The sequence below is a fragment of the Culex pipiens genome, chromosome 3, assembly GCF_016801865.2.
Source record: "Culex pipiens pallens isolate TS chromosome 3, TS_CPP_V2, whole genome shotgun sequence".
Classification (NCBI taxonomy): Eukaryota; Metazoa; Arthropoda; class Insecta; order Diptera; family Culicidae; genus Culex; species Culex pipiens.
Genome location: NC_068939.1, coordinates 160,348,420 through 160,372,665, shown reverse-complemented (window position 1 = coordinate 160,372,665; position 24,246 = coordinate 160,348,420). Strand labels below are relative to the sequence as shown.

At 38.3% G+C, this 24,246-nt stretch overlaps 5 protein-coding genes across 8 annotated transcripts in view; 1 reads left to right on the top strand and 4 right to left on the bottom strand.

Moving 5' to 3' along the window:
* The window catches only part of LOC120413652 (E3 ubiquitin-protein ligase Nedd-4), a 49,588-nt gene that overhangs the window by 15,543 nt on the left and 9,799 nt on the right, over positions 1-24,246 (top strand). For 3 of the 4 annotated variants that reach the window (XM_039574570.2, XM_039574569.2, XM_039574571.2), the window contains 2 exons: positions 23,807-23,913; positions 23,999-24,179. The exons of the other annotated variant lie outside the window; for it this stretch is intronic. In XM_039574570.2, coding sequence (XP_039430504.1) covers positions 23,807-23,913; positions 23,999-24,179 — 288 coding nt within the window. The remainder of the gene's footprint in view (positions 1-23,806; positions 23,914-23,998; positions 24,180-24,246) is intronic. 4 annotated transcript variants of the gene reach the window in all.
* On the bottom strand, positions 722-2,067 carry LOC120413655 (leucine-rich repeat-containing protein 23-like). The gene is made up of 2 exons (XM_039574574.2): positions 1,909-2,067; positions 722-1,851 (listed from the first exon to the last, which is right to left on the bottom strand). Exons 1-2 carry the CDS (start codon positions 1,923-1,925, stop codon positions 852-854), a joined length of 1,017 nt encoding a protein of 338 aa, XP_039430508.1. The 5' UTR covers positions 1,926-2,067; the 3' UTR covers positions 722-851.
* On the bottom strand, positions 9,870-11,119 carry LOC120413657 (uncharacterized). Its single transcript, XM_039574576.2, has 2 exons — positions 10,988-11,119; positions 9,870-10,935 (listed from the first exon to the last, which is right to left on the bottom strand). Exons 1-2 carry the CDS (start codon positions 11,002-11,004, stop codon positions 9,942-9,944), a joined length of 1,011 nt encoding a protein of 336 aa, XP_039430510.1. The 5' UTR covers positions 11,005-11,119; the 3' UTR covers positions 9,870-9,941.
* Positions 11,108-13,233, bottom strand: LOC120413656 (uncharacterized). Its single transcript, XM_039574575.2, has 2 exons — positions 13,176-13,233; positions 11,108-12,169 (listed from the first exon to the last, which is right to left on the bottom strand). The coding sequence occupies exons 1-2, from the start codon at positions 13,190-13,192 to the stop codon at positions 11,170-11,172; spliced, it is 1,017 nt and encodes a 338-aa protein (XP_039430509.1). The 5' UTR covers positions 13,193-13,233; the 3' UTR covers positions 11,108-11,169.
* On the bottom strand, positions 18,858-20,200 carry LOC120413653 (uncharacterized). Its single transcript, XM_039574573.2, has 2 exons — positions 20,052-20,200; positions 18,858-19,992 (listed from the first exon to the last, which is right to left on the bottom strand). Exons 1-2 carry the CDS (start codon positions 20,063-20,065, stop codon positions 18,984-18,986), a joined length of 1,023 nt encoding a protein of 340 aa, XP_039430507.1. The 5' UTR covers positions 20,066-20,200; the 3' UTR covers positions 18,858-18,983.

The following is a 24,246-nucleotide window of genomic DNA, read 5'->3' as shown; positions in this document are numbered from 1 at the left end:
CGAAGTGACACTTACGCCAATTGCCGTTTATTTGAATTTAAATTTTCCCGAATTTTCATATCGCCTAATCATCATTTTCGCTAAAGCCTTTTTCCATGAATAACAGTTATTTTCTTTCTCAATTTTACCGAACAAACAGCTTTTTCGGGTATGCTGTTGATTAAATGTTGTAAATTGGGTACCAGTAAAGCCCTTTGTCATTGTTTATGAACAACGGTAAGAAACCATTTCTGATAACGTTTTTTTTTTCATTTTTATGCAAAAAATTTTTTTTTGACAAGACAACATTTTTCGATGGATCAACTATGGTCCCCTTGGAACAAACTGTCAAGTAGGAGCTTTACTGCCAAGAAGGGCCGTGAAGTGAATTTTTAGAAATTGAATTAAAAATCCATTTTAAATCCGCGCGCGCTCCGGGGCACCGGGCATTTCCGCTTGACCGCGTTCGGGGAAATGGCATTCAGGGAAATTACTATTCAGGGATATGACTAATCGGGTTAGTGGCATTCGAGATTGTGGCCCATTCGGGAAAATGGCATTCGGGGAAATGACTATTAGGGGAAGTGTCTTTTCGGGGAAGTGGCATTCGGGGAAATGTCCCTTCGGTAATATGGGTTTCGGGGAAATGTCATAGATTCGTTCTAGAGTATGATTTGCTTTGTTTTGTTCGAGTTCCAATGAACGTTCACTCTCTTCACAGAAAAGAAAAAAAACATAAGGATTCCTCATTACTTCCATAACTAATCACCGCCCCGTTAGTTTTGAGTACATCGTACAACTAAAACATTGATCATTTTTATTTACAATTGATAAACTAATAGCCTCCATCGCCGTCTAAACACCACCCGTTATCACTTGCTCATCGCGAGAAACACCCAGCGCACGACCATCCCGAACAGGGCCGCCACCAGCACGGTCAGCACGCTCAGTCCGGTCGATTTGAGCCAACCGTTGGGAATCTGGTCCCGCCGGACGCACATTCCGTCGACGAGCTTGCTCCGGTAGTCACAGTGCATGAACTCGTTGTCCTCGGTGTCGTCCAGCAGGGTGTACGAGACGTTGTGCCGCTGGAACAGTTCCGTCACCTTCTTGACCGTGGCCAGATCGAACCGATTGCCACCGAAGAGGACTTCGCGCAGGTTTGGCTTGTCCATGATCAGCTCGGCTCCGTTGAGCGTCGTGAGGTGGTTGCTGGAAATGTCCAGGTATTCGAGCAGCGGAAGCTTCAGCTCAGCCGCGTCGAGCGATTCCAGGCTGTTGTCCGCCAGGCGAATCCAGATCAAACTTGGTGGGAGATCTGCGCCATGAATCATTTTGAGCTCGTTGTGGTTCAGATTGAGCATTTTAAGTTTGGTCAATCCGGCGAACGTGTTCGGTGCAATGTGTTCGATTTCGTTGCCGACCATGTACAGCGACTCGAGATTCACCAGGCTGCTGATGTTGGTCAAGTTGGACACCTCGTTCCGGCTGAGATCCAGATAGCTCAACGCAGGCGCCATCTCTCCCGGCTCGAGCCAAAACTCGCGCAGCGAATTGTCCACAAAGTTCCCCAGCACCAGCTTCCGGGGAATCTCCAGCGTCTTCAACTTCACGTAGGTCAGCTCGAGTGCCTGCGGTTCGCCCAACTCTCGGAACAGCTGACCGTCCAGAATGGGCACCAGCGACTGGAAGGTCCGCGTCGTGTCGGATCCAATGTGGACGTGCGAGTAGTTCTGCGGGAAGACGTTGTCCGTGGTGGATCGGTTGTAGAAGACCTCCTGCAGGATGCACATGTCCTCGCTGGCCGGCGAAATGCACCGGTGCTCGCGGACTACGCGACTTGCGTGCGACGCCGTGATCAACAGGAAGGTCCTAAATTAAAATTCTCGATTAAAAACATGCTAATACTACCAACAACTTCTAAGCTACCACAGAATTTCCTTCATCCTTGCGAATAGTGTGACTAGTGCACCGACTTGGACGACTAGTGACGAACTGCTTCGGGATACTGCTCGATCGACTTCGATCGTGTAATTAACTCACTCACACGAGGGTGGGTAAACTTGTAGCGTGCGCCTACATATTCGCGGGAATTAATCACAAACAACAAGACTTGTCGGTGATAAGAACTCGTTGTATTTATACTGAGAAGCGATGTGTGTGCGTTTTGTTATTATTTAAATTTCCAGAACTCGTTTTGTTTGTTATAGGCTTAGGAATGGCTTTAAAATCATTCAGTTTCGTGTTTGCAACCTATTTTTGTAGTCTTTTGTTTCTTTTTCCGATTTTTTAGTTCTAGTTCCTACGTTTCTACAAGCCTTATCATTAAAAATTCATGATAAGCTATCGCCAATTTGATTTTTGAAATATTATTCTATCAAATTTATATTATTTTAAAAGTTTTCTTGCTTCAAAGCTAAAAACAATTCTGGAGTTTTTTTTAAAAAAGGACCAATAAACCAAATTTTCGGTTTTTGCTTTTTAGGTGTTTTTCAATACCCCTGACTCAAGGCGGTTCTAAAAACACCCAAAAAGCAAAAACTGAAAATTTGGTTTATTGGACCTTTTCAAAAAAAACTCCAGAATTATGTTACGACAAATTGTCTTCAATCATTGCCCACAAAATTTGAAAGACCTTGTCAGTCAGCTTTCATCATCGGCCGTCATTACGAAGAGACTGCACACGAAGTTGAAACGAACGAATGCCGAGCTTGACAATCAAGCAGCCGCGCGGCGCAAAGCCGTACGCTCTCTCTCTCTCTTTCTTTCCTTTTTCTCTCTTTTTTTGCCTATGTGCTGCTGCGTCAAAGGGAAGATGATTGGAATTTCGGCAGCGAAACCACCACACGCTCTTGCTCTTTCTTTTTTTCTCCCTCTCTTTCTTGCTTGTGCGGTGCTGCGCGATGGCAGCAATCATTCGAACGCAGTCATAGGGAAGGAGATGTTTATGCGTTTGTGAACGAACGGAAGCAGAAGTTCAAAGTCTGGTTACGATATTCTCAAGTCCTGGATATCCATACAAAATTGACCAAATATTCTATATCCTCGGAAGGAATTTTCGGATAGATTTGGTGTCTTCGGAAAATTGACGAAAAAATAAAAATATGCACGATTGATTGATACTCGAGGATGAAGTTTGTATGGGAAGAATTATTCGATTTAAACTTTTTTTTAAGTGTAATTCTCTTATGAAAATTTACAGACAACTACAACTTGATCAGGATGAATTGATTTTCAAAATCGATCTTAAAGTGTCTATAATAGGAAAACTGTGCAGTTTAAAACAAAGACTTTTCGTTATCAAACTTGATTTTAAAAAAAATAGAGAGGTTTATTTTTGCGAAATATTTACACAGCAAAAAAAAGTAGCAATCCAGCTGCGTGTAAAAGGCCTGGGTGTAAAATAAATGTTGCATTACTTTATGAAATTCTATGTAATATTACACCCTGAAATATGTAGGCCACCAGTATGGGAAACCTACTTGACCGAAATGTCAAACTCATATATGCGTTTATCCTTTCAATACTTCATCGGTCTGATGGCCCAGCGGGCTAAGGCTGTTGGTGCTGGGTTTGATTCCCGTCGGTTGCAACTTTTTTTTTTGTTTACAAAAATTGTACATACAGTGTGTAATATTAACCTTCCCTTGGTATTAAAAAAAATCACACATAAGGTATTGGGGTCCTTTTCGACCCCAAACTTTAAAAAATCGACAAAAATCCAGTTTTTGACCGATTCCGGTTTTTTTGGTCACAAATTAAAGCTTAGAACGTCCCCTTTCCGATACCGACCTGGAAAACCGGATTTGGTCACTTTGGTACTGGGAATCAGCTAAAACCGGAAAAAGGCCTTTTTGAGACCCCAACTTTGACGACCTGTATCTCCGGCAAATTTGAACCAATCAGGATGCTCCGGGTTGCATTCGACAGGTGTATACGTGTACTTTGACCACAAATATTAATATCAGGGCCAGGTGACCTACCGGTTCCGGAAATCCGGAACATCCGAAAAGTTCATAATTTACTGTTTTTAACTTATATGTGATACCAATACTCTCATGATAGTTGAAATTGATCCATAAAACTTACTAAAAACACAATACACGATTGCCAGAACCACTCTGGAGTGTTAGTGGCCACTTCCGGGTAACCTGGAACCGGTTCCCGGGTACCCGATGAACGGCCAATTTGATTTTTTGTTGAAAACCCATCATGTTGCATATTAAACTTCATGAAATTGTAAGATATGTCCATCTTTTATAATGCCGTTAATCGCTGAGCCATCCTGGCCAATCTGTAACCGGTTACTTGTGGCCCCTTGGGGACACTCCCGGAATATGAGAGAAACCCTATCATCCGACATATCAAACTTCATGAAATTGAAAGATATGTCAATCTACGGTCATGCCGTTGTTTGTTGACCCATTGTGACCAATCTGGAATCGGTTACCGGTGGTCCCTTGGGGACACTTCCGGAATATGAGAGAAACCCTATCATCCGACGTATCAAACTTCATGAAATTGAAAGATATGTCAATCTACGGTCATGCCGTTGTTCGTTGACCCATTGTGACCAATCTGGAACCGGTTACCGGTGGCCCCTTGGGGACACTCCCGGAATATGAGAGAAACCCTATCATCCGACGTATAAAACTTCATGAAATTGAAAGATATGTCATGCCGTTGTTCGTTGATCCATTGTGACCAATCTGGAACCGGTTACCGGTGGCCCCTTGGGGACACTCCCGGAATATGAGAGAAACCCTATCATCCGACATATCGGACTGAGCAAACGACCTAACCTTTAGGTTAGTCCGGGGCCAACATTTACTTCCCTTCCGACGGAAGGCGTGATCAGACAAATCTCGTCTCGAAAAACGCCACCGGGACCGTCTGGGATCGAACCCAGGGCGACTGGGTGAGAGGCAATCACGCTTATCCCTACACCACGGTTCCCGGTTACCGTTGGTTGACATATCATTCAATTTCATGAAGTTTGATGCGTCGGATGATAGGGTTTCTCTCATATTCCTGGAATGTCCCCAAGCGTCCACCGGGAACCAGTTCCAAAATTCCCAGAATGGATCAGCGAATAACGGCATGACCGTAGATTGACATATTTTTCAATTTCATAAAGTTTGATATGTCGGAAGATAGGGTTTCTCTCATATTCCAGAAGTGTCCCCAAGAGGCCACCAGTAACCGGTTCCAAATTGGCCAGGATAGGTCAGCGAACATTGACATAACCGTAGATTGACATATCTTTCAATTTCATGAATTTTCATATGTCGGATGATAGGGTTTATCTCATATTCCGAGAGTGTTCCCAAGGGGCCACCGGTAACCGGTTCTTAATTGGCCTGAATGGGTCAACGAACAACGGCATGACCATAGATTGAAATATCTTTCAATTTCATGAAGTTTGATATGTCGGATGATAGGGATTCTCTCATATTCCGGGAGTGTACCCAAGGGGCCACCGGTTACCGGTTCCAGATTGGTCACAATGGGTCAAAGAACAACGGCATGACCGTAGATTGACATATATTTCAATTTCATGAAGTTTGATACGTCGGATGATAGGGTTTCTCTCATATTCCGGGAGTGTCCCCAAGGGGCCACCGGTAACCGGTTCCAGATTGGTCACTATGGGTCAACGAACAACGGCATGACCGTATATTGACATATCTTTCAATTTCATGATGTTTGATACGTCGGATGATAGGGTTTCTCTCATATTCCGGAAGTGTCCCCAAGGGGCCACCGGTAACCGGTTCCAGATTGGTCACAATGGGTCAACGAACAACGGCATGACCGTAGATTGACATGTCTTTCAATTTCATGAAGTTTAATACGTCGGATGATAGGGTTTCTCTCATATTCCGGAAATGTCCCCAAGGGGCCACCGGTAACCGGTTCCAGATTGGTCACAATGGGTCAACGAACAATGGCATGACCGTAGATTGACATATCTTTCAATTCCATGAAGTTTGATACGTCGGATGATAGGGTTTCTCTCATATTCCGGGAGTGTCCCCAAGGGGCCACCGGTAACCGGTTCCAGATTAGTCACAATGGGTCAACGAACAACGGCATGACCGTAGATTGACATATCTTTCAATTTCATGATGTTTGATATGTCGGATGATAGGGTTTCTCTCATATTCCGGGAGTGTCCCCAAGGGGCCACCGGTAACCGGTTCCAGATTGGCCAGGATGGCTCAGCGATTAACGGCATTATCAAAGATGGACATATCTTTCAGTTTCATGAAGTTTGATATGCAACATGATGGGTTTTCAACAAAAAATCAAATTGGCCGTTCATCGGGTACCCGGGAACCGGTTCCAGGTTACCCGGAAGTGGCCACTAACACTCCAGAGTGGTTCTGGCAATCGTGTATTGTGTTTTTAGTAAGTTTTATGGATCAATTTCAACTATCATGAGAGTATTGGTATCACATATACGTGAAAAACAGTAAATTATGAACTTTTCGGATGTTCCGGATTTCCGGAACCGGTAGGTCACCTGGCCCTGATATTAATATTTGTGGCCAAAGTACACGTATACACCTGTCGAATGCAACCCGAAGCATCCTGATTGGTTGAAATTTACCGGAGATACAGGTCGTCAAAGTTGGGGTCTCAAAAAGGCCTTTTTCCGGTTTTAGCCGATTCCCAGTGGCCACAGTGACCAAATCCGGTTTTCCAGGTCGGTATCGGAAAGGGGACGTTCTAAGCTTTCATTTGTGACTAAAAAAACCGGAATCGGTCAAAAACTGGATTTTTGCCGATTTTTTAAAGTTTGGGGTCGAAAAGGACCCCAATACCTTATGTGTGATTTTTTTTTAATACCAAGGGAAGGTTAACGATAAACTATCGAAGCTCGATAACGATAGTTCGATATCGTTATTTCGATAATTCTATCGGCGATAAATACTAGTAAGTTTCAAAGTATGAAATTTTTTTAACGAAAGTACTCATATTTACATAATTCGCATGTGGGTATCAAATGAAGCAAAATATGGGAATAAAACGAAACAAAGTTTCGTTATGGATTTTCACAACTTAGAGTGTTCTTCGAGTTCCAAAATTTTCACAAAATATCGTTTTTTTCGAAAATACTCATATTTTCATCATTTGCAATATGGGTATCAAACGAAGCGAAATATTTAATCCATTTTCACATCATCACATCATCATCATTTCCATAACTTGCAATATGGGTTACGGAGCAAAATTTGCATTGACAATTTTGTCCCGATTGATACCCATATTGCAAATTTTGAAAATTTGAGTATCTTCGAAAATGTACGGCTTTTTGGGAAAATTTTAGTGTTTTCCAAAAAAACTCTAATAAGGTGAAAAAGCATGCAAAATTTCGATTCGTTTGTTACCAATATTGTAAATTTTGAAAGTTTGAGAATTTTGTATAAAAAACGGTAAAAATCTGATAAATTCCGCTTTGCTAATTATTAAAATTTGAGTCCATTCGAAATAAACCGCATTTTCTTTAGTATTTATACTTTGAAACTTGGGCTGTTGCAAATATTTTCCAAAATCTTGCAAAAAATAAAAATAAAATCGAAATTTTAAATCGGATTTTGCAATTCAACTTCCAGTGATCAAAAGGTTATTTAAAAAAAATCGTAATCTTTATCATCTTTTTTAAAAGCGCGCACATTGCTAAATTTTCGTTCTGATCAATATTTTAATTGGACTTGCTTTAAAAAAAAGTAGCTACACCAACAACAAAAAATCAGTTGTTTTCGGTTTTTTACTTAAGTTGAGACATAACGTCTTAGGTATTTTTTTTTTTATGTTGACCCTAAAATTTTAAGTGGAGATGATGCTAGATGCCGATAAACCAAAATTCCGGTAATTGGGTCCTAAAATGAAGCTTAGATTTCTAATATTATTGTTTACAGTGATAAAGCTTATTTTTCTGAGTACAATGACCCTTTGTACGACCACAACGAGTTTAAAATGGATTTTTTAATCAATTTTGAAAAATTAACCTCGCGGTTTTTCTTGACAGAAAAGCTCCTACTTGACAGCTCGTTTCAAGGGGACCATAGTTGATCCATCGAAAAAATGTTGTCTTGTCATTATTTTTTTTGCATTAAAATGAAAAAAAGTGATCAGAAATGGATCGTGTTTTTTACCGTTGTACATAAAAATTTACATAGGGCTTTAGTACCCAATTTGTAATTTTTTAGGTTATAACCCATTTGGTTTGAAAAACTATTTAAATTAAATTCGTGTGTGTCAAACGGAAAATGACTCGACACTAGCATCTGATTGCTTGCCTTGAGAATAAATGCTTACCTACTAAACATATCACTCCATAGGTAGCAACGGTTGCTTAGAGCGAATTCTAGATCTTTTACCTCTCCAAAAACCGTTCAACTCCAAGCGAACCTTACTTGGGGATCCCGTGGAGATTTTTCCTTATCCCATTAAAAAATGAAACATCAACGCTTCCCGTCTTCCAAACATTAATTCTTTATTTCTTAAATTTTGAAATTTCTAAATTGTTAAATTGTTGAATTGTTAAATTCTTAAATTCTTAAATTCTTAGATGCTTAAATTCTTAAATTCTTAAATTCTTAAATTCTTAAATTCTTAAATTCTTAAATTCTTAAATTCTTAAATTCTTAAATTTTTAAATTCTTAAATTCTTAAATTCTTAAATTCTTAAATTCTTAAATTCTTAAATTCTTAAATTCTTAAATTCTTAAATTCTTAAATTCTTAAATTCTTAAATTCTTAAATTCTTAAATTCTTAAATTCTTAAATTCTTAAATTCTTAAATTCTTAAATTCTTAAATTCTTAAATTCTTAAATTCTTAAATTCTTAAATTCTTAAATTCTTAAATTCTTAAATTCTTAAATTCTTAAATTCTTAAATTCTTAAATTCTTAAATTCTTAAATTCTTAAATTCTTAAATTCTTAAATTCTTAAATTCTTACATTCTTAAATTCTTAAATTCTTAAATTCTTAAATTCTTAAATTCTTAAATTCTTAAATTTCTAAATTGCTAAATTGCTAAATTGTTAAATTGTTAAATTGTTAAATTCTTAAATTCCTAAATTCTTAAATTCTTAAATTCTTAAATTTTTAAATTGTTAAATTCTTAAATTCTTAAATTCTTAAATTCTTAAATTCTTAAATTCTTAAATTCTTAATTTCTTAAATTCTTAAATTCTTAAATTCTTAAATTCTTAAATTCTTAAATTCTTAAATTCTTAAATTCTTAAATTCTTAAATTCTTAAATTCTTAAATTCTTAAATTCTTAAATTCTTAAATTCTTAAATTTCTAAATTCTTAAATTTCTAAATTCTTAAATTCTTAAATTCTTAAATTCTTAAATTCTTAAATTCTTAAATTCTTAAATTCTTAAATTCTTAAATTCTTAAATTCTTAAATTCTTAAATTCTTAAATTCTTAAATTCTTAAATTCTTAAATTCTTAAATTCTTAAATTCTTAAATTCTTAAATTCTTAAATTCTTAAATTCTTAAATTCTTAAATTCTTAAATTCTTAAATTCTTAAATTCTTAAATTCTTAAATTCTTAAATTCTTAAATTCTTAAATTCTTAAATTCTTAAATTCTTAAATTCTTAATTTTTTAAATTCTTGAATTCTTAAATTCTTAAATTCTTAAATTCTTAAATTCTTAAATTCTTAAATTCTTAAATTCATACGTGGTGGAGATGGGAGCGGTCGGCAACGGAAGGCTGTCATGGTGGACGATCATCACACCACACAGCGAAGTCCAGTCTGGATGGATGGAAAAAGTTAAACTCAAAAATGACGAACTGTACCGGAATTCACTCCGCTTCTGAGGATTGTTTGTGATCACTTCTACCGAGAATAAAACCACAACTCTTCTTTTCATTGGAATCTAGAACCAACTTTATATACTGCAACACAATTCCACGAACGTACTTGTTTCCGTTATCACTTCCCACCCATCGCGAGAAACACCCAGCGCAGGGTCGCCACCAACGCGATCGCCACCAAAACCACCGCCAAGCTCATCGCCACGTCCTTCAGCACCGTCCGGGGTGGCTTGGGTTGGGCAATGCAAACTCCTTCGTGGACGTCCTCACCAGCCGTACAACTCGCCTCGTCCGCCTCGTTCCGGAAGCTGATGTTGCGGCGTTGGAACAGGAGCAGGGTTTGCTGGAGTTCGTACTTCTCGAGGGGGTTTCCGGCGATACGGACGAGCTTCAGACTGGGCAGGGCTAGGATCAGCGAGGGGCCGTCGATAAAGGGTAGATCGTTGCGTTCGAGGTTGAGGACTTCCAGCGAGGGGTAGTTAAGGGTGGCGTAGTTGAGCGATGAGAGTTGGCCTTTGTAGAGGTTTAGGTGGATTAAGCTTTTTGGGAAGGTGGTGATGGAGATCTGGCTGAGGTCGTTGTAGCTCAAGTCGAGGTAGCGCAGCTTGGTGAGATTCTCGAATGTGGACGGGACTATAGTTGAGATGAAGTTGTCACTCAGGCGGAGAACCTCCAAGTTAATCAAACTGGCTACGCTGGAAACTTTCCGCAAGTAATTGTTCGTTAGATCTAAGTATACTAGCACTGGGGAATCCGTGCCTGGTTCCACGGTGAGATTCCTGACGTAGACATGCGGGAAACTTCCTCGTTTGAGTGCTCGCGGTATCTGCAGACTCCACACGGCATGTCCGCGCACTTCCAAGATCTCCGGTTGACCGAGCAGGGCGTACAATTTGGCGTTCATAATTAGGACTTCCCTGCTATATCCAGAAGGTTGAGATACGATCCTTATGTGGGACTGATTTGGGGGGAAATTGTGGACCACCTCATTCGGATGGTAGTGAAGACTGTCGAGGATGCAAATCTTGGTGTAACCGGACGGGACACAGGTATGATTCCGTATCGAGAGTGTGGTGGCGATCGCGGCATGGATGGGCAGCAACAGCACCATCCTGAGAATGATTGCTTGAGCTATTTGATTGAAACTTAATATGTTGATCTTACCAGAACGTAACTTTCATCTTGCTCGATCAACAGCGCGGACTAGAGTGTTTACGGTGCAGCTGGTCTCTCTCGTATTTAGTACTGATAACGACGAGAGGAAGAGGGGATTTCTCACGAATAAAAACACTGTTGAATCGTTGCTGGCGTTTTATTAATACAGATCCTCGTCTCGCCAACTGATCTCACTTGCGGTTCATGGCCAAAAATACCCAGCGTAGCATCCCTGCCAAAGCAATCGCAACCAAGATCACCACCAAGCTCATCAGAATATCCGGAAGCTCCGTTCGTGGGGGGCTGGGCTCCACAAAGCAAACTCCCTCAATACCAACGTTCTCGCAAGCATCGTCGTCCGCTTCAATACGCAGACTTATGTTGTGCCGCCGAAACAGCTGAATAGTTTGCTCAAGTTCGTCGTCATCTTCGTCCCAGAAGTTCCTCCCAATACGAACCATTTTCAGCTTTGGCATCGCCAGAAGCAACGCCGAACCGTCGATCGATGTCAGCAAATTACCCTCAATGTTGAGCATTTCTACGTTCGGATAGTACAACTCACCATAGTTAAGCGATGTAATTTCGCAGCCAAACAGATCCAGGTGGGTCAAACTCTTTGGGAAGATGCTCAACGAAATCCGGCTAAGATAGTTGTAGCTCAAACAAAGATATCTCAGCCTGCTGAGATTCGCAAACGTAGCCGTATCTATACTTTTGATCATGTTGTCACCCAAAAGCAGCACTTCCAAGTTAACCAAACCCCCAACACTCCCAACATCCTCCAGCATATTCCCAGTCAATTCCAAGTACACAACCGCCGGATCGCCCAACCCATCTTCCACACTCAACTCCCGCATGTAAGAATCCGGGAAGCTTCCATGCCGAAGTGCCCGCGGCAACTCCATCCGCTGGACGGCATGTTCCAGCACTTCCAAGCAAGCAGGTCGACCAAGCAGCGCGTAAAACTTGCCATCAACGTTCAGCACCTTGGTCGAGCGGCCAACCCGTCGGGAATCGCTGACGATGCGAATGTGGGAGCGATTGCGGGGGAAGCTGTGAACCACCTGCTCGTCGGCGGGGTCGTAGTGAAGATGGCCCAGGATGCAGATGCCGGCGTAGCTGGACGGAGAGCAGGTGTGGTTGCGGTAGCTCAGTTTGGCGAACGCGACTTGGACGCTCATCAAGAGTAGCCTGGTTTGTGGGAGTTTGATTTAGACTAATTTCAAATCCTGCTTGATGATATAGGGGCAGGGGGGGCAGAATGGCCCATGGGGGCAGAATGGGCCACCCTTGGTTTTGGGCTTTAGAATGGATTTAGACCAACCGTAAGGCAAGGGTCTTATAAAGGACGTCAAATAACATCACCATACCGAAAACGACGTTTGAATTCATTGTATTTTTCGAATTATGAGCAAAAATTTAAATTATTGGCAAAACCACGCAAATGTTGTTTATTTCGAGGTTTTTAAATAAGCTTTCTGAAAAGTTGGATTGTTTGAAAAAGTTTGTACAATGCTTATAATGTTACTAGATGTTACTACCAAGGTATGCAAACAACAACGGAACCTTCAAATCATTTAGAGGCTTGGTGGTGGAAGTGTTAAATTAAAATCCACTTGGGGGCAGAATGGACCACCCTTTTTCTGCCTTATAAAAACAATCAAAAGTTACGAAATTCGAGCTAATTGGATTATTTCGCTCCTGGTAGCTTCACAAATCACGTTTAATGCAACATTAGTTGATTTTTTAGTTGTTTTGATGCTTATTTGTAAAAATAATGTCATATTACAACATATTAACACTATTTTCAAAAATGTTTGTTTTGGTAAGTGACTATTTTTATGAAAGTGGTCTAACTTCATGGAAACTATGTTAGAAAGGTCCCTTAAGTCATTTCTTATCTCCCTTCAACGTTGTATTAGACGAAATGGCTTGTTTTCTAAGGTGGCCCATTCTGCCCCGCAGGGTGGTCCATTCTGCCCCGCACCCTGGAAAAGTAGTCGCAAAAACTTTTTTTTTTAAAGTGCACCAAAAATAGTTTTAATCTAAAAATTTTCATCAACCCAGTATACAACATTGAAGGGAACATCCCAAAGCATAAGCCTACTACACTGAATTCATAAATTTGTATGTTTTTCTATGGTTTTTTGCGCATTTTACTTAGGCGGGCCATTCTGCCCCCCCTCCCCCTACATACCAGAGTGGAAAGTTCATCTTGCTCGATCAACTGTGCAGACTAGAATGTTTGAATGTTTTGTTCTTCTCATATTCTGTACTGATAATGGCTCCATAGAGAGTTGTTGATAGGGGGAGGGGGGGCAGAATGGCCCGCCTAAGTAAAATGCGCCAAAAACCATAGAAAAACATGAAAACTTATGAATTCAGTGTAGTAGGCTTATGCTTTGGGATGTTCCCTTCAATGTTATATACTTGGTTGATGAAATTTTTTGGCTTAAAACTGTTTTTGAGCCACTTTAAAAAAAAAGTTTTTTCGACTTTTTTTCCAGGGTGCGGGGCAGAATGGGCCACCCTGCGGGGCAGAATGGGCCACCTTAGAAAACAAGCCATTTTGTCTAATACAACGTTGAAGGGAGATAAGAAATGACTTAAGGTACCTTTCTAACATAGTTTCCATGAAGTTAGACCACTTTAATAAAAATAGTCACTTATCAAAACATTTTTTTTTTAAATAGTGTTAATATGTTGAAAAAGGACACTATTTTTACAAATAATCATCAAAACAACTAAAAAATCAACTAATTTTGCATTAAACGTGATTTGTGAAGCTACCTGGAGTGAAATAATCCATTTAATCCAAATTTCATAACTTTTGATTGTTTTTATAAGGCAGGATAAGGGTGGTCCATTCTGCCCCCAAGTGGATTTTAATTTAACACTTCCACCACCAAGTCTCTAAATGATTTTAAGGTTCCGTTGTTGTTTGTATACCTTGGTAGTAACATCTAGTAACGTTATAAGCATTGAGCAAACTTTTTCAAACAATCCAACTTTTCAGAAAGCTTATTTAAAAACCTCGAAATAAACAACATTTGCGTAGTTTTGTCAATAAATTTACATTTATGCTCATAATTCGAAAAATACAATGAATTCAAACGTCGTTTTCGGTATGGTGAAGTTATTTGACGTCCTTTATAAGACCCTTGCCTTACAATTGGTCTAAATCCATGCTAAAGCCCAAAACCAAGGGTGGCCCATTCTGCCCCCCTGGTCCATTCTGCCCCCCCTGCCCCTATCATACCGTTCCGTGGAATGCTTACAGTTCTTAGAATTTTATTAATAATCAGTACTTTGAGTACTTTTTTTTATTACAAGGGGTGGTTGAATTTATGTCTTTCGACTTAGTTTGAGTGGATACTTCATCCAAATAATGACAACAATCTGGAAGTTACAAAAACATAGATAAAAACATAGAGTCAAGTTCTGGCAACACTTCCTAATGTTATAAGCACTATATATTATTATACGGAATTCATAAAAAGGAATGTCGCTAATTTGACTGCACTGCCAAGATATATTCAAACTTGAGAAAAGTCTTAAAATCTTAAAAGACCATTCGAACCTTTTCATGAAATATTTATGAATAGAAAGATTATACAATCCACACTCGACTATCCGAAGCTCTCGACAAAATTTTATTACGAATAATCGAGTTGCGAAACAAATATTTTTGCTATATTTGATACTAAAAATTCCAAAAAGAAAAACGCAAATTTGAATAAAATATGGTCCTAGAGCTACGCTTTACTTTTAACTTCTTATGTTTATATATTAACATTTTTGTAATTTTCTGCTCTACAACTTTGTAGAACATTGTTACACTCTAAAAAATAACCCTGAAAAGTTAGAAAAAATACGAAATTTTAAAATGAAAAATTGTGTTCTAAATGAAAAAAATGACCCTTCTGGGTCAATGTAGATTCGAAAAGTTCATTAAATTTCCCTTAAATGACATGTTCAAAAAAAAAAATTACACTTGAGTAACGGAAAATGACAGAGTTTTCAAAACTTTTTTAGTGTTTTTTTCGAAGAAAAATACGTTTTTTCGGAATTCTGAGAACGCCATCAAATAGGGCGTACAATTTTACATAAAAGTCTCTTTGACACCAAATTTCTATCTCATCACCGTTTCAGGCTGCAAATTGTTGAAAAACACCTCTTTTTTCGCATGCTCAAAAATGGAAGGGGTCGTACCGCCCCTCCGTCACGAGATATCAAAAAAACGGACCTCGGATTCGTGATCAGGGACAAAAGTTACTCCTTAGGACAAAGTTTCGCGCAAATCGAAGAGGGGTCGGGGCAACTGCTGTGTGAGTTGGCGGAGAATTACCCATAAAGATTTCAAACAAATTCATAAACCAAATGTATGGACAATTTGCAAAAAAAACGGATTCACGTAGTTTATGGATGGCTTATTGAAAAAATGAAATTAATTGAAAAAAAAGGATTTGTGAGGAGATTTAAAATGCTCTTAGAATTATTTGGAATATCTTCTAAAAAGAAACTCGCATCAAAAAATTAAAAGAGAAAGGAAAATAATTGATTCTATCCCATTCCACAGAAAAGACCGTTGATGGATAAAGAAGGACACCATTTTTTACATTTTAAAAATACTTTTTTTTAATTTGACAACACAATTTATAGAACACAAAAATGGTAAAACAAAAATTTCAACTGTTTATTCAAAACATTTTTAAAATCAATATTTAAAAAAAATACCTAACTTGGCCGAAATAAAAACTGTGAATAGGGTCCTAAAGCCCTGTTTAAATTTTTATGCACAGCGGTAAAAAAACACAGTTGAAAAACATTTCTGATCAGTTTTTTCATTATAATGCAAAAAAAATTATTGACTAGACAACATTTTTTCGATGGATCAACTATGGTCCCCTTGAAACACACAGAAAAATGTTTTGTAGAATCAGCCTGTACGAGGTTTGAATCAACAAAATTTTTGTTGAATATAATCAACAAAAAAATTGCGTTGAAATGAACCTTGATTTTCTCAATTTTTGAAAAAGCTTCTTTGACATTTAGCGTTGATTCAACAAAAATCATGATTTTCAAATCAACCAAACGTTTTGTTGATTCAAATATGCCTTATTTTTCTGCGTGAACGAGCTGTCAAGTGGGACCTTTTCTGTCAAGAAGGGCCGCGAAGTTAATTTTTCAAAATTAATTTAAAAATCCATTTCAAATCCTTTGCGGTCGTACAAAGGATCATTGTGCCCAGAAAAATAAGCTTTATCGTTGTGAACAATAATATCACAAATTCAAGCTTCATTTTAGGACCCAATTAGAAAAAAAAGAATTTTTTTTGCGTACTAATTTATGCGTGATAGAAAAAAATACATTAAATCCTTCCTGCACCAAAATATCAGAGAGTATAGCGACCGCCACTATAGCTTGAGAGTTCTCTTCTTTTGAGCAATCTGTGAGATTTCGGTCATTAGATTTTTTTTTTGTATTTTTTAATCCGGCTGAAACTTTTTGGATGCCTTCGGTATGCCCAAAGAAGCCATTTTGCATCATTAGTTTGTCTATACAATTTGCCATACAAATTTGGCAGCTGCCCATACAAAAATGATGTATGAAAATTCAAAAATCTGTATCTTTTGAAGGAATTTTTTGATCGATTTGGTGTCTTCGGCAAAGTTGTAGGATTACACTGGAAAAAAATTATACACGGTAAAAAAAACTGTCAATCGGCAAAAAAACTGTGGTGATTATAATTTCACTTTTTGTCACTAAAACTTGATTTGCAAAAAAAACACGGTTTTAATTTCTATTCCAGACATGTTTTAGGGGACATCAAATGCCAACTATTCAGAAATTTCCAGAACGGGCAAAAAATCTTTTAACAAAGTTATGAATTTTTGAATCAATACTGATTTTTTCAATAAATCGAAATACTGATCACAAACATTTTTCACCTTTATTTTTCGATGTAAAATCTAATTTGCAATCAAAAAGTGCTTTAGTTCATTCATATTCATTTTTTGAAATAAGTGACCACTTTTTTTTAAAAAGCTGAGAAAAATTCTCTATATTTTGCTTTTTTGAACTTTGTTGATACGAATCCAGTTGCTGAGATATTGCCATGCAAAAATTTAGAATCAGGAAAATTGGTGTTTTCTTAGTCTCACCCACCCACAATTTTTTAATGTCGTTATCTCAGAAACTAATGGTCCGATTTTCAATGTTGAAATATGAAACATTCGTAAAATTTTCCTATCTTTTCGAAAACAAATTTTTCAATTTTTTTTAAATCAAGGCTAACATTTTAAAAGGGCCAAACATTGAATATTACGCCCTTTTGAAATGTAAGTCTTCATTTAAAAAAAAATGAAAATATTGTTTTCAGAAAGATCGGAAAATTTCACGAATGTTTCATATTTTAACATTGAAAATCGGACCATTAGTTACTGAGATATCGACATTGAAAATAGTGGGTTGTTTGGATGAGACTTGGAAAACTACAATTTTCCTGTTTTTAAATTTTTGCATGGAAATATCTCAATAACTAAGGGTTATACCAATAAAGTACGAAAAAAGAAAAATATAGAGAAATTTCTTAGCTTTTCAAAAATATTTTTTTCAAAGGTGGCAAACATGGGCATTGGGCACTAATTTAAAAAAAAAATGAATAACTGCGACTATTTTCAAAAAAGTTACCTAGAAATGGCTATAACTTGAAAACGGTGCACTTTATTCAAATTTCACTACAGTACTCTTTGATTGCACATTCGATTTTACAGCGTAAAATAAAGTTGAAACATTTTTGCGAAAAAAACATTATTGATTAAAAAATTCATAACTCGGTTAAAGATTTTTTTGCCCGTTCTTGAAATTTCTAAAAAGTTGGCATTTGATGTCCCCTAAAACATATCTGGAATAAAAACTAAAACCGTGTTTTTTTGCAATTCAAGTTTTAGTGACGGTCTGACGCAAACGCAGACGCAAAAATTCTAGGTGTTAATATAGGTATTCGGTGCCCTCTCCCCGTGCCATACCTTCACACTTAGGAGACCCGGGAGGCGGAGTCTTGTCGCAAAAAGAACGATACACGCCTGTGGATCCGTTGACGAAACCGCAAGGTTTAAGAGGGCCACTTTATAAGGTGTTACGTCGATTCCATTCCGTTCCGTGACAAAAAGTGAAATTAAAAATCACCACAGTTTTTTTACCGTGTGCCGAAGACACCAAATCGATAAAAAAATTCCTTCAAATTCAAGGTACAGATTTTTTAATTTTCATATATAATTTTTGTATGGCAGATGGTGAGATAGCCGAGAGGGTTGGGGCGCGGACTTTGTATGCTGGATATGACTCCCACCGGATTGATGATATTTTTGGGGAGTGCAAATCTATTTTTTTCTCTTCCGTACATGCATTTTGTGTACATGTTTTCTCATAAAATATTACATGCTTTTGCACTCAAAGGTGATGTGCATGCTTTTGCATGCAATTTTACAGAGAAATTTTTTGCTGTGTAGGCATACCGAAAGCATACAATTTTTTTTTTTTGGAGAGACCGATTTTGTAGAGAATTGCTCTTGTATCTCGTGATTGCCAGCAAGAGTATTCTCTTTCTATCACTCTTTCTCTTTTCCTAATTTTACTTTTACGTCCCGTTAAACTGCGTTGGAAAATTATGCTTTGTTGCGGATTTTGTGGCTACGCTCTGTTGAGGGAGGATGATTGTGAATGTGGGAATGAGGGAGAAAAAGAGCATGTCACACGGGATTGTGTAAACACGAGATAGAGACTGGCAATTCTTTTTGCTGAGAATTTCGCGACGGAAAGAAAGGGAAGTAAATGTTGGGAGATGAGATTTCGGGCATGATAATTGTAGTCGCTGAGAACTGAAAGTTTGCTTTTTTTAACAATACATTTATTCAATCAGTTCTAAATAGGCCACGTGGTTTATCGATGAGCCCTAAGTTAACCTTATGTTGAGGACATTAAAAATAAGAAGATTTGTTTCTTACTTATTCATCTCCCGCAGCACCCACCGGCTGACCAGCACAAACACCACCCCGACCATCACCACCATCACGGTGAACACGACGGCCTGCGCCACTCCCATCTGTTCGGCAATGCTCCTCGGCAGGCAAACCCCTTCCACGGTGTTTTCGTCGTGAAAACAAGCCTCCTCGTCCGCATCGTTCCGGAAGGTGATGTTATGGCGCTGGAACACGCCCAGCGCTGTCCGAAGCTCGTCTTCGCCGATAGGGTTGCCGGAGATGCCGACGGTTCTGAGCGCGGGCATGGCCAGAATTAGCGCCGGAGCGTCGATCTGCTTGAGGTGGTTCCGTTCGAGGTTGAGGATTTCCAGGGCGGGGAAGTGCAAATTGGCGTATTCTAGCTGGGCGAGGTTGTTGTAGTACAGATCCAGGTGGGTGAGGCTGGTCGGGAATAGCTCCGTGGAGAGTTGATGCAGGTTGTTGAAGAACAGGTTGACGATCCTCAGCTTGGTGAGTCTGGTCAGGGTGTTTGGTGGGATGGTATCGAGCGAATTGCTGCCCAGGTTGAGGACTTCAAGGTTCACCAGCTTACCGATTCCGTTTGGGAATTGACGCATCCAATTCTGGGACAGGTCCAGATAGACCAGCGAAGGTTCAGTATTGTCGTCTTCGTACCCGGTAACCCAGGTTGTCCGAATGTTGTTAGCCGCAAATTTGCCATGCTTGAGCGTTGTGAGAATGTCCAGCGTCTCAATGCCGACGTTTATCGCTTCCAAAATGGGCGGTTTCCCAAGCATAAGGTACAACCCAGCGTCAAAATACGGAATATGGGAATGCTTATTCAACCAGCTTCCGAATCTTCCAATTCGTACGTGGTTCTGCTTCTCCGGGAAGACGTGGGCTGTCGTCCCATTGCGTTCGTAGTAAATGTCCTCCAACAGGCAAATCCGGCTGTACCCACTCGGAACGCACACGTGGTTCTTAACTTGAGCTTTTGCCAAGGTTCCGAGCGCGATCAAAATCAAAAACCTGCCCCGAAATATCCACGAATTAGAACTAATCAAAAACAAATCAAGTCGGTTACTCACCGTAGCAGCTTCATCTTGCTTAGTCGTAACAAGGCGATTAATTAGAAGTGGGCATTTCGATGGTCGAGCGTGGCTGATAACAACTTTTGCGCGCGCGCACACACAGAGATTGCCGGCAGTGTTGGTGAAGTGGAGGGTGCCCCAAGCGAATTTGCTTAGTTAATTAATACAGTGATTGAGCGTTGTGACGCGGTTTTACTTAGAGCGGCTTAGCCAAAGGATTGCAGCTTGATCTATTTTTAAACGAAGTGAATATATCAATTCACTTGAAGGGGGTTGGGGCCTGCCTCACATTTGTATGGTCATTTTTGCTCAAAAATTATGAGATACTTTTGAGAGGAATTCAGTTCAACCAAAAAAAAATCACAATCTTTCAACCCTCTACTGCCCAATTTTTTTTCGAAAATTTTTATTTTTCCCGTGTTTAGGAGGTCATTTTGAGCAAATTTTGTTCTAAGAAAAACTTTACTTCTCTTGTTTTATCTTTTTCTTGTTTCATTTTTAGTATTTTAATATGCATTTATTTTGTTAAGTTTATGTTTGTTTTTGGTAGTATTTGGCCTATTCTCCCACCTCCTATCATTACATTTTGCCTATCTAATTTTTTCATGTTTTTACAGTAACTTTTTCAATTTTTGCATGTTTTTCACATTTTCTGCTATAAAATGGCACCATTATCATTTAAATTGTAAATAAATGCGTAGAGGCATAGTCTGGGGCACTAGAAAAATTACTACTTACTTCTTTTTACTTAAAGTCTAGGAAATGATAGTGAAAAACACAGCCAAAGTTGACCACTAAAAAAATGAAATTTTTAAAAACATTGGCGAAGTCACATTAAACAAGTAAAACTTCCAACCCATACATTTTCTAAAATTGAGTTCTTCTTTCCAATGCTTTTTAAAGATCAAAAATTGGTTGAAAAATGGATTTTTGGCGATTTTTTAAATCGAAGCTAAAGGCGGGGTTGGGTTGTAGAGGGTTAAGAATTTTTGGCCCATCCAACGGAAGGCGTGATCAGACAAATCGCGTCTGGAAAAATGCCAACCGAAGTCGACGGGGATTGAACCCAGGCAAACTGAGGTGAGAGGCGAACACGCTTACCACTACACCTAAAATTCTAACTATCTTAATTTCCAAAATTCTGAAATTATACAAATTCTAAAATATTTCTAAAATTTTGAATTTCCTAAATTTTGAAATAATAAAATTCTGAAATTTCTAAATTCTTTGATTCTTCCCTGGGCTTTGTCATAATGAGTATCATAGGTTTGATGCTTGTTTGGCAAAGAGTATGATTTGATTCGATGTGGAACTAAAATCGAAGTGTTCAGTATATTGCTGAAGCTTCCATTTTTACACATGGACACCACTTCATGCTGCGAGAACCCACTTTGGCGCAGTCTCAGGGCTTAATCGATGGCCGGTAAGCTGTCATCGAGACAAGGAGGTTCTCCGATAGTGGAAATATCACATTTGTACAATGAACCGCTACATATGTGATTTTTCCCTATCTTAATGTGGGTGTCAGGTTAGGATGCGGGTTTTTTAAAATTTAGTTTTTGTTGATTTTATACTTTTTATACTTTGCCTTTAGTTATTTAGGGACAAAATTAGTTATAGTGATTTTAGTAATTCTATCAGAATCGATGATTTTCATTCAAGTAGCATAAAAACCATTATGATTTGTCAAAATTTTCGTAGAGTCTCGATCAATCAATAGTGAAATGATATCGGACTAAGTTCGTTGATCTGTTGAACTAACGGTTGTCGGATTATGATTGTATCGACCATTGTTGCGAATCGAGGATCTACTGGAATTCTGACGATCAAATGGTCGTCTCTTTTTCAATTCACGACTTGTAAAATATGAACTGTTATTCATTTTGTTTTGTTTTTTTAAAAGAAGCCAGACAGGTTTTAAAAGAAACGTTTTTTTGGCTATTAATTAAAATGTCGGGGATTTGAGATAAGAGTAGCTTTCGGATAGGTTACTTTAAATCTTGTATTCAATTCAAGTTAGGTAGTTATCCGCAAATGAAAATTTGGACTTAAATGAATAATTGAACATTTTGGACTTATGAATAACACACAACTGTGCATTTATTCTAGAGTCAGATCCATACAGCGTCAGTGTTTATTTGGTCGAAGTGTACTAATTCATTGGCAGATCTGATTCTAGTTGTAATGTACGACAAGACTACTGACGGACGTGACAGGACGAGGGCCCAGTTTAGAGGTTTCGACATCAACGATGTGCGGCGATGTGGAAATTCTTTGATTCTTAACTCCTAAATTCTTAAACGCTCAAATTCTAAAATTCTAAAATTCTTGAACTATTAAATTCTAAAAAAATAATAAATTCTAATGTTTTGAAATAAAAAAAAATAATTAACTTCATTCGAAAAAAATGTTAGATTTTTAAATTCTGAAGTTTAAAAATTCTAAAATCCTATATGACCAAGCCGAATATTCCGTCATCAGGGGTGACATTGGGTCTGGGTGGTGAGATTGGTCATACAAAAATGCGGAAAATTGTAATTCTAAGACTTAATTTTATATTTTTAAAATCCTACAAGATTCTCAAATTCTAGAATTCCGAATTTCTTAAATTTTAAAATTCTGAGATTCAAAATTTCTTAGATTCATCAAGTTACTAAACTTCAAAATTTTAAAATTTTGAATTTCCAAAATTCAAATAGTAATTTATTAAAATTTTAAATTTTGTTATATTGAAAATTCCTAAATTTTGAAATTCTAAAATTTTAAAACTCAGAAAATTCTGAACTGTAAAAACACATTATTTTTAAATTCTAATCTATATATATAAAAAATTTCGACGGTTTTGTTCGAACGCGAATCAATTCAACACGGAAGGTCGGATCGAGGTGCTCTTTGTTACGTTGGGTTCGTATAAGTCCAAGGAAGGTTCTTACGTCAAAAAAATACAACTTTGGCCACTCTGCAATCGATTCCGGAAAATCTGCAGATTGTATGGGAAAAGTTACGTAAAATCAAATTTTGATCACAGGAGGCTGAATAAGCAAAAAAGTTTAAAACGTCAACAAACGAAAAAAGGCAAAACGAAGTTTGTCGGGTAAGGCTTGTTTTATATAATAATAAATATCATAAAATTCTGGAGTTAAAAAATTTTAGATATCATTCTGAAATTCTTTAATTTTAAAATTCTAAAATTATTGAATTCTTAATTTCTAAAACTTTAAAACTTTTTAATTCTTAAATCCTCTAATTAATTAATTTTATCATTTGATTCTTCATTTCTTTAGATTTTTTATTATTATTTTTTAATTTACATAAGTTCTAAATTCCTTAATTCGTATATTTGTTAGGGTTCGTTCAAAAATTACGTCCGTGAATAGGGGGAGGGGGGGGGGTCTAGGGTTTGTGACAGCCCATGTTAAAGGTATAGGAAAAGTGCGTGACAGGGGGGAGGGGGGGGGGGGTCTGAAATCCCGAAAATCTCTGGACGTAATATTTGAACAAACCCTTATCATGGAAGGCGGACAATAATAATTGTTCGGAGTTCGGACATTTTTTTCTAAAGACCAATGCTGTTCATCTGATCGTTAAATTTACAATTTTAGTTTTATGGTATTTGGAGTTAAATTGAAAAAATATTGTTATCTTTTGAGAAATACTCAAATATTAAAAAAAAAATACCCAATTGTTGCCCTAAGCCCGTCGATTCCGCCCAAAATTTCATCGATTTCGTTTGTACATTACACTCTACACAGGACACAATAAGCATCACCTCAGACATCAACACAAGGTTGGACCATTCGCCGAGCGGATCCGTCACGTCGCTAAACACCTCCGGAACCAACGCCAACAACAGTAACAGGTTGATTATTTGCCAAAACAAAAGTTTGACAAACTAAATTCTCACACACAAATCCCCCCTTTGTTTCACGGTATCAATTTGAAAGAGGTGGCGTGTCCCCGTCCCCGTCGGCCACGTCGCTCCTCTCCAACGGCAGTCGTCCGACCCGTCCGGCCCCGCCGCTGCCCCCGTCGTCGGCTCCATCATCTCCCGCGACCACACCAACTCCTGCTCCGGAGGTTAACGATAGTGGTGGTGGAACTGGCGAAGAAGCCGGAAGTCGAGAGGTTTGTGATTTTTTATAGCGATTTTTGGATTTTCTTGCGGTCGCTTGGTGTAGGTTGAAGTCGGTCC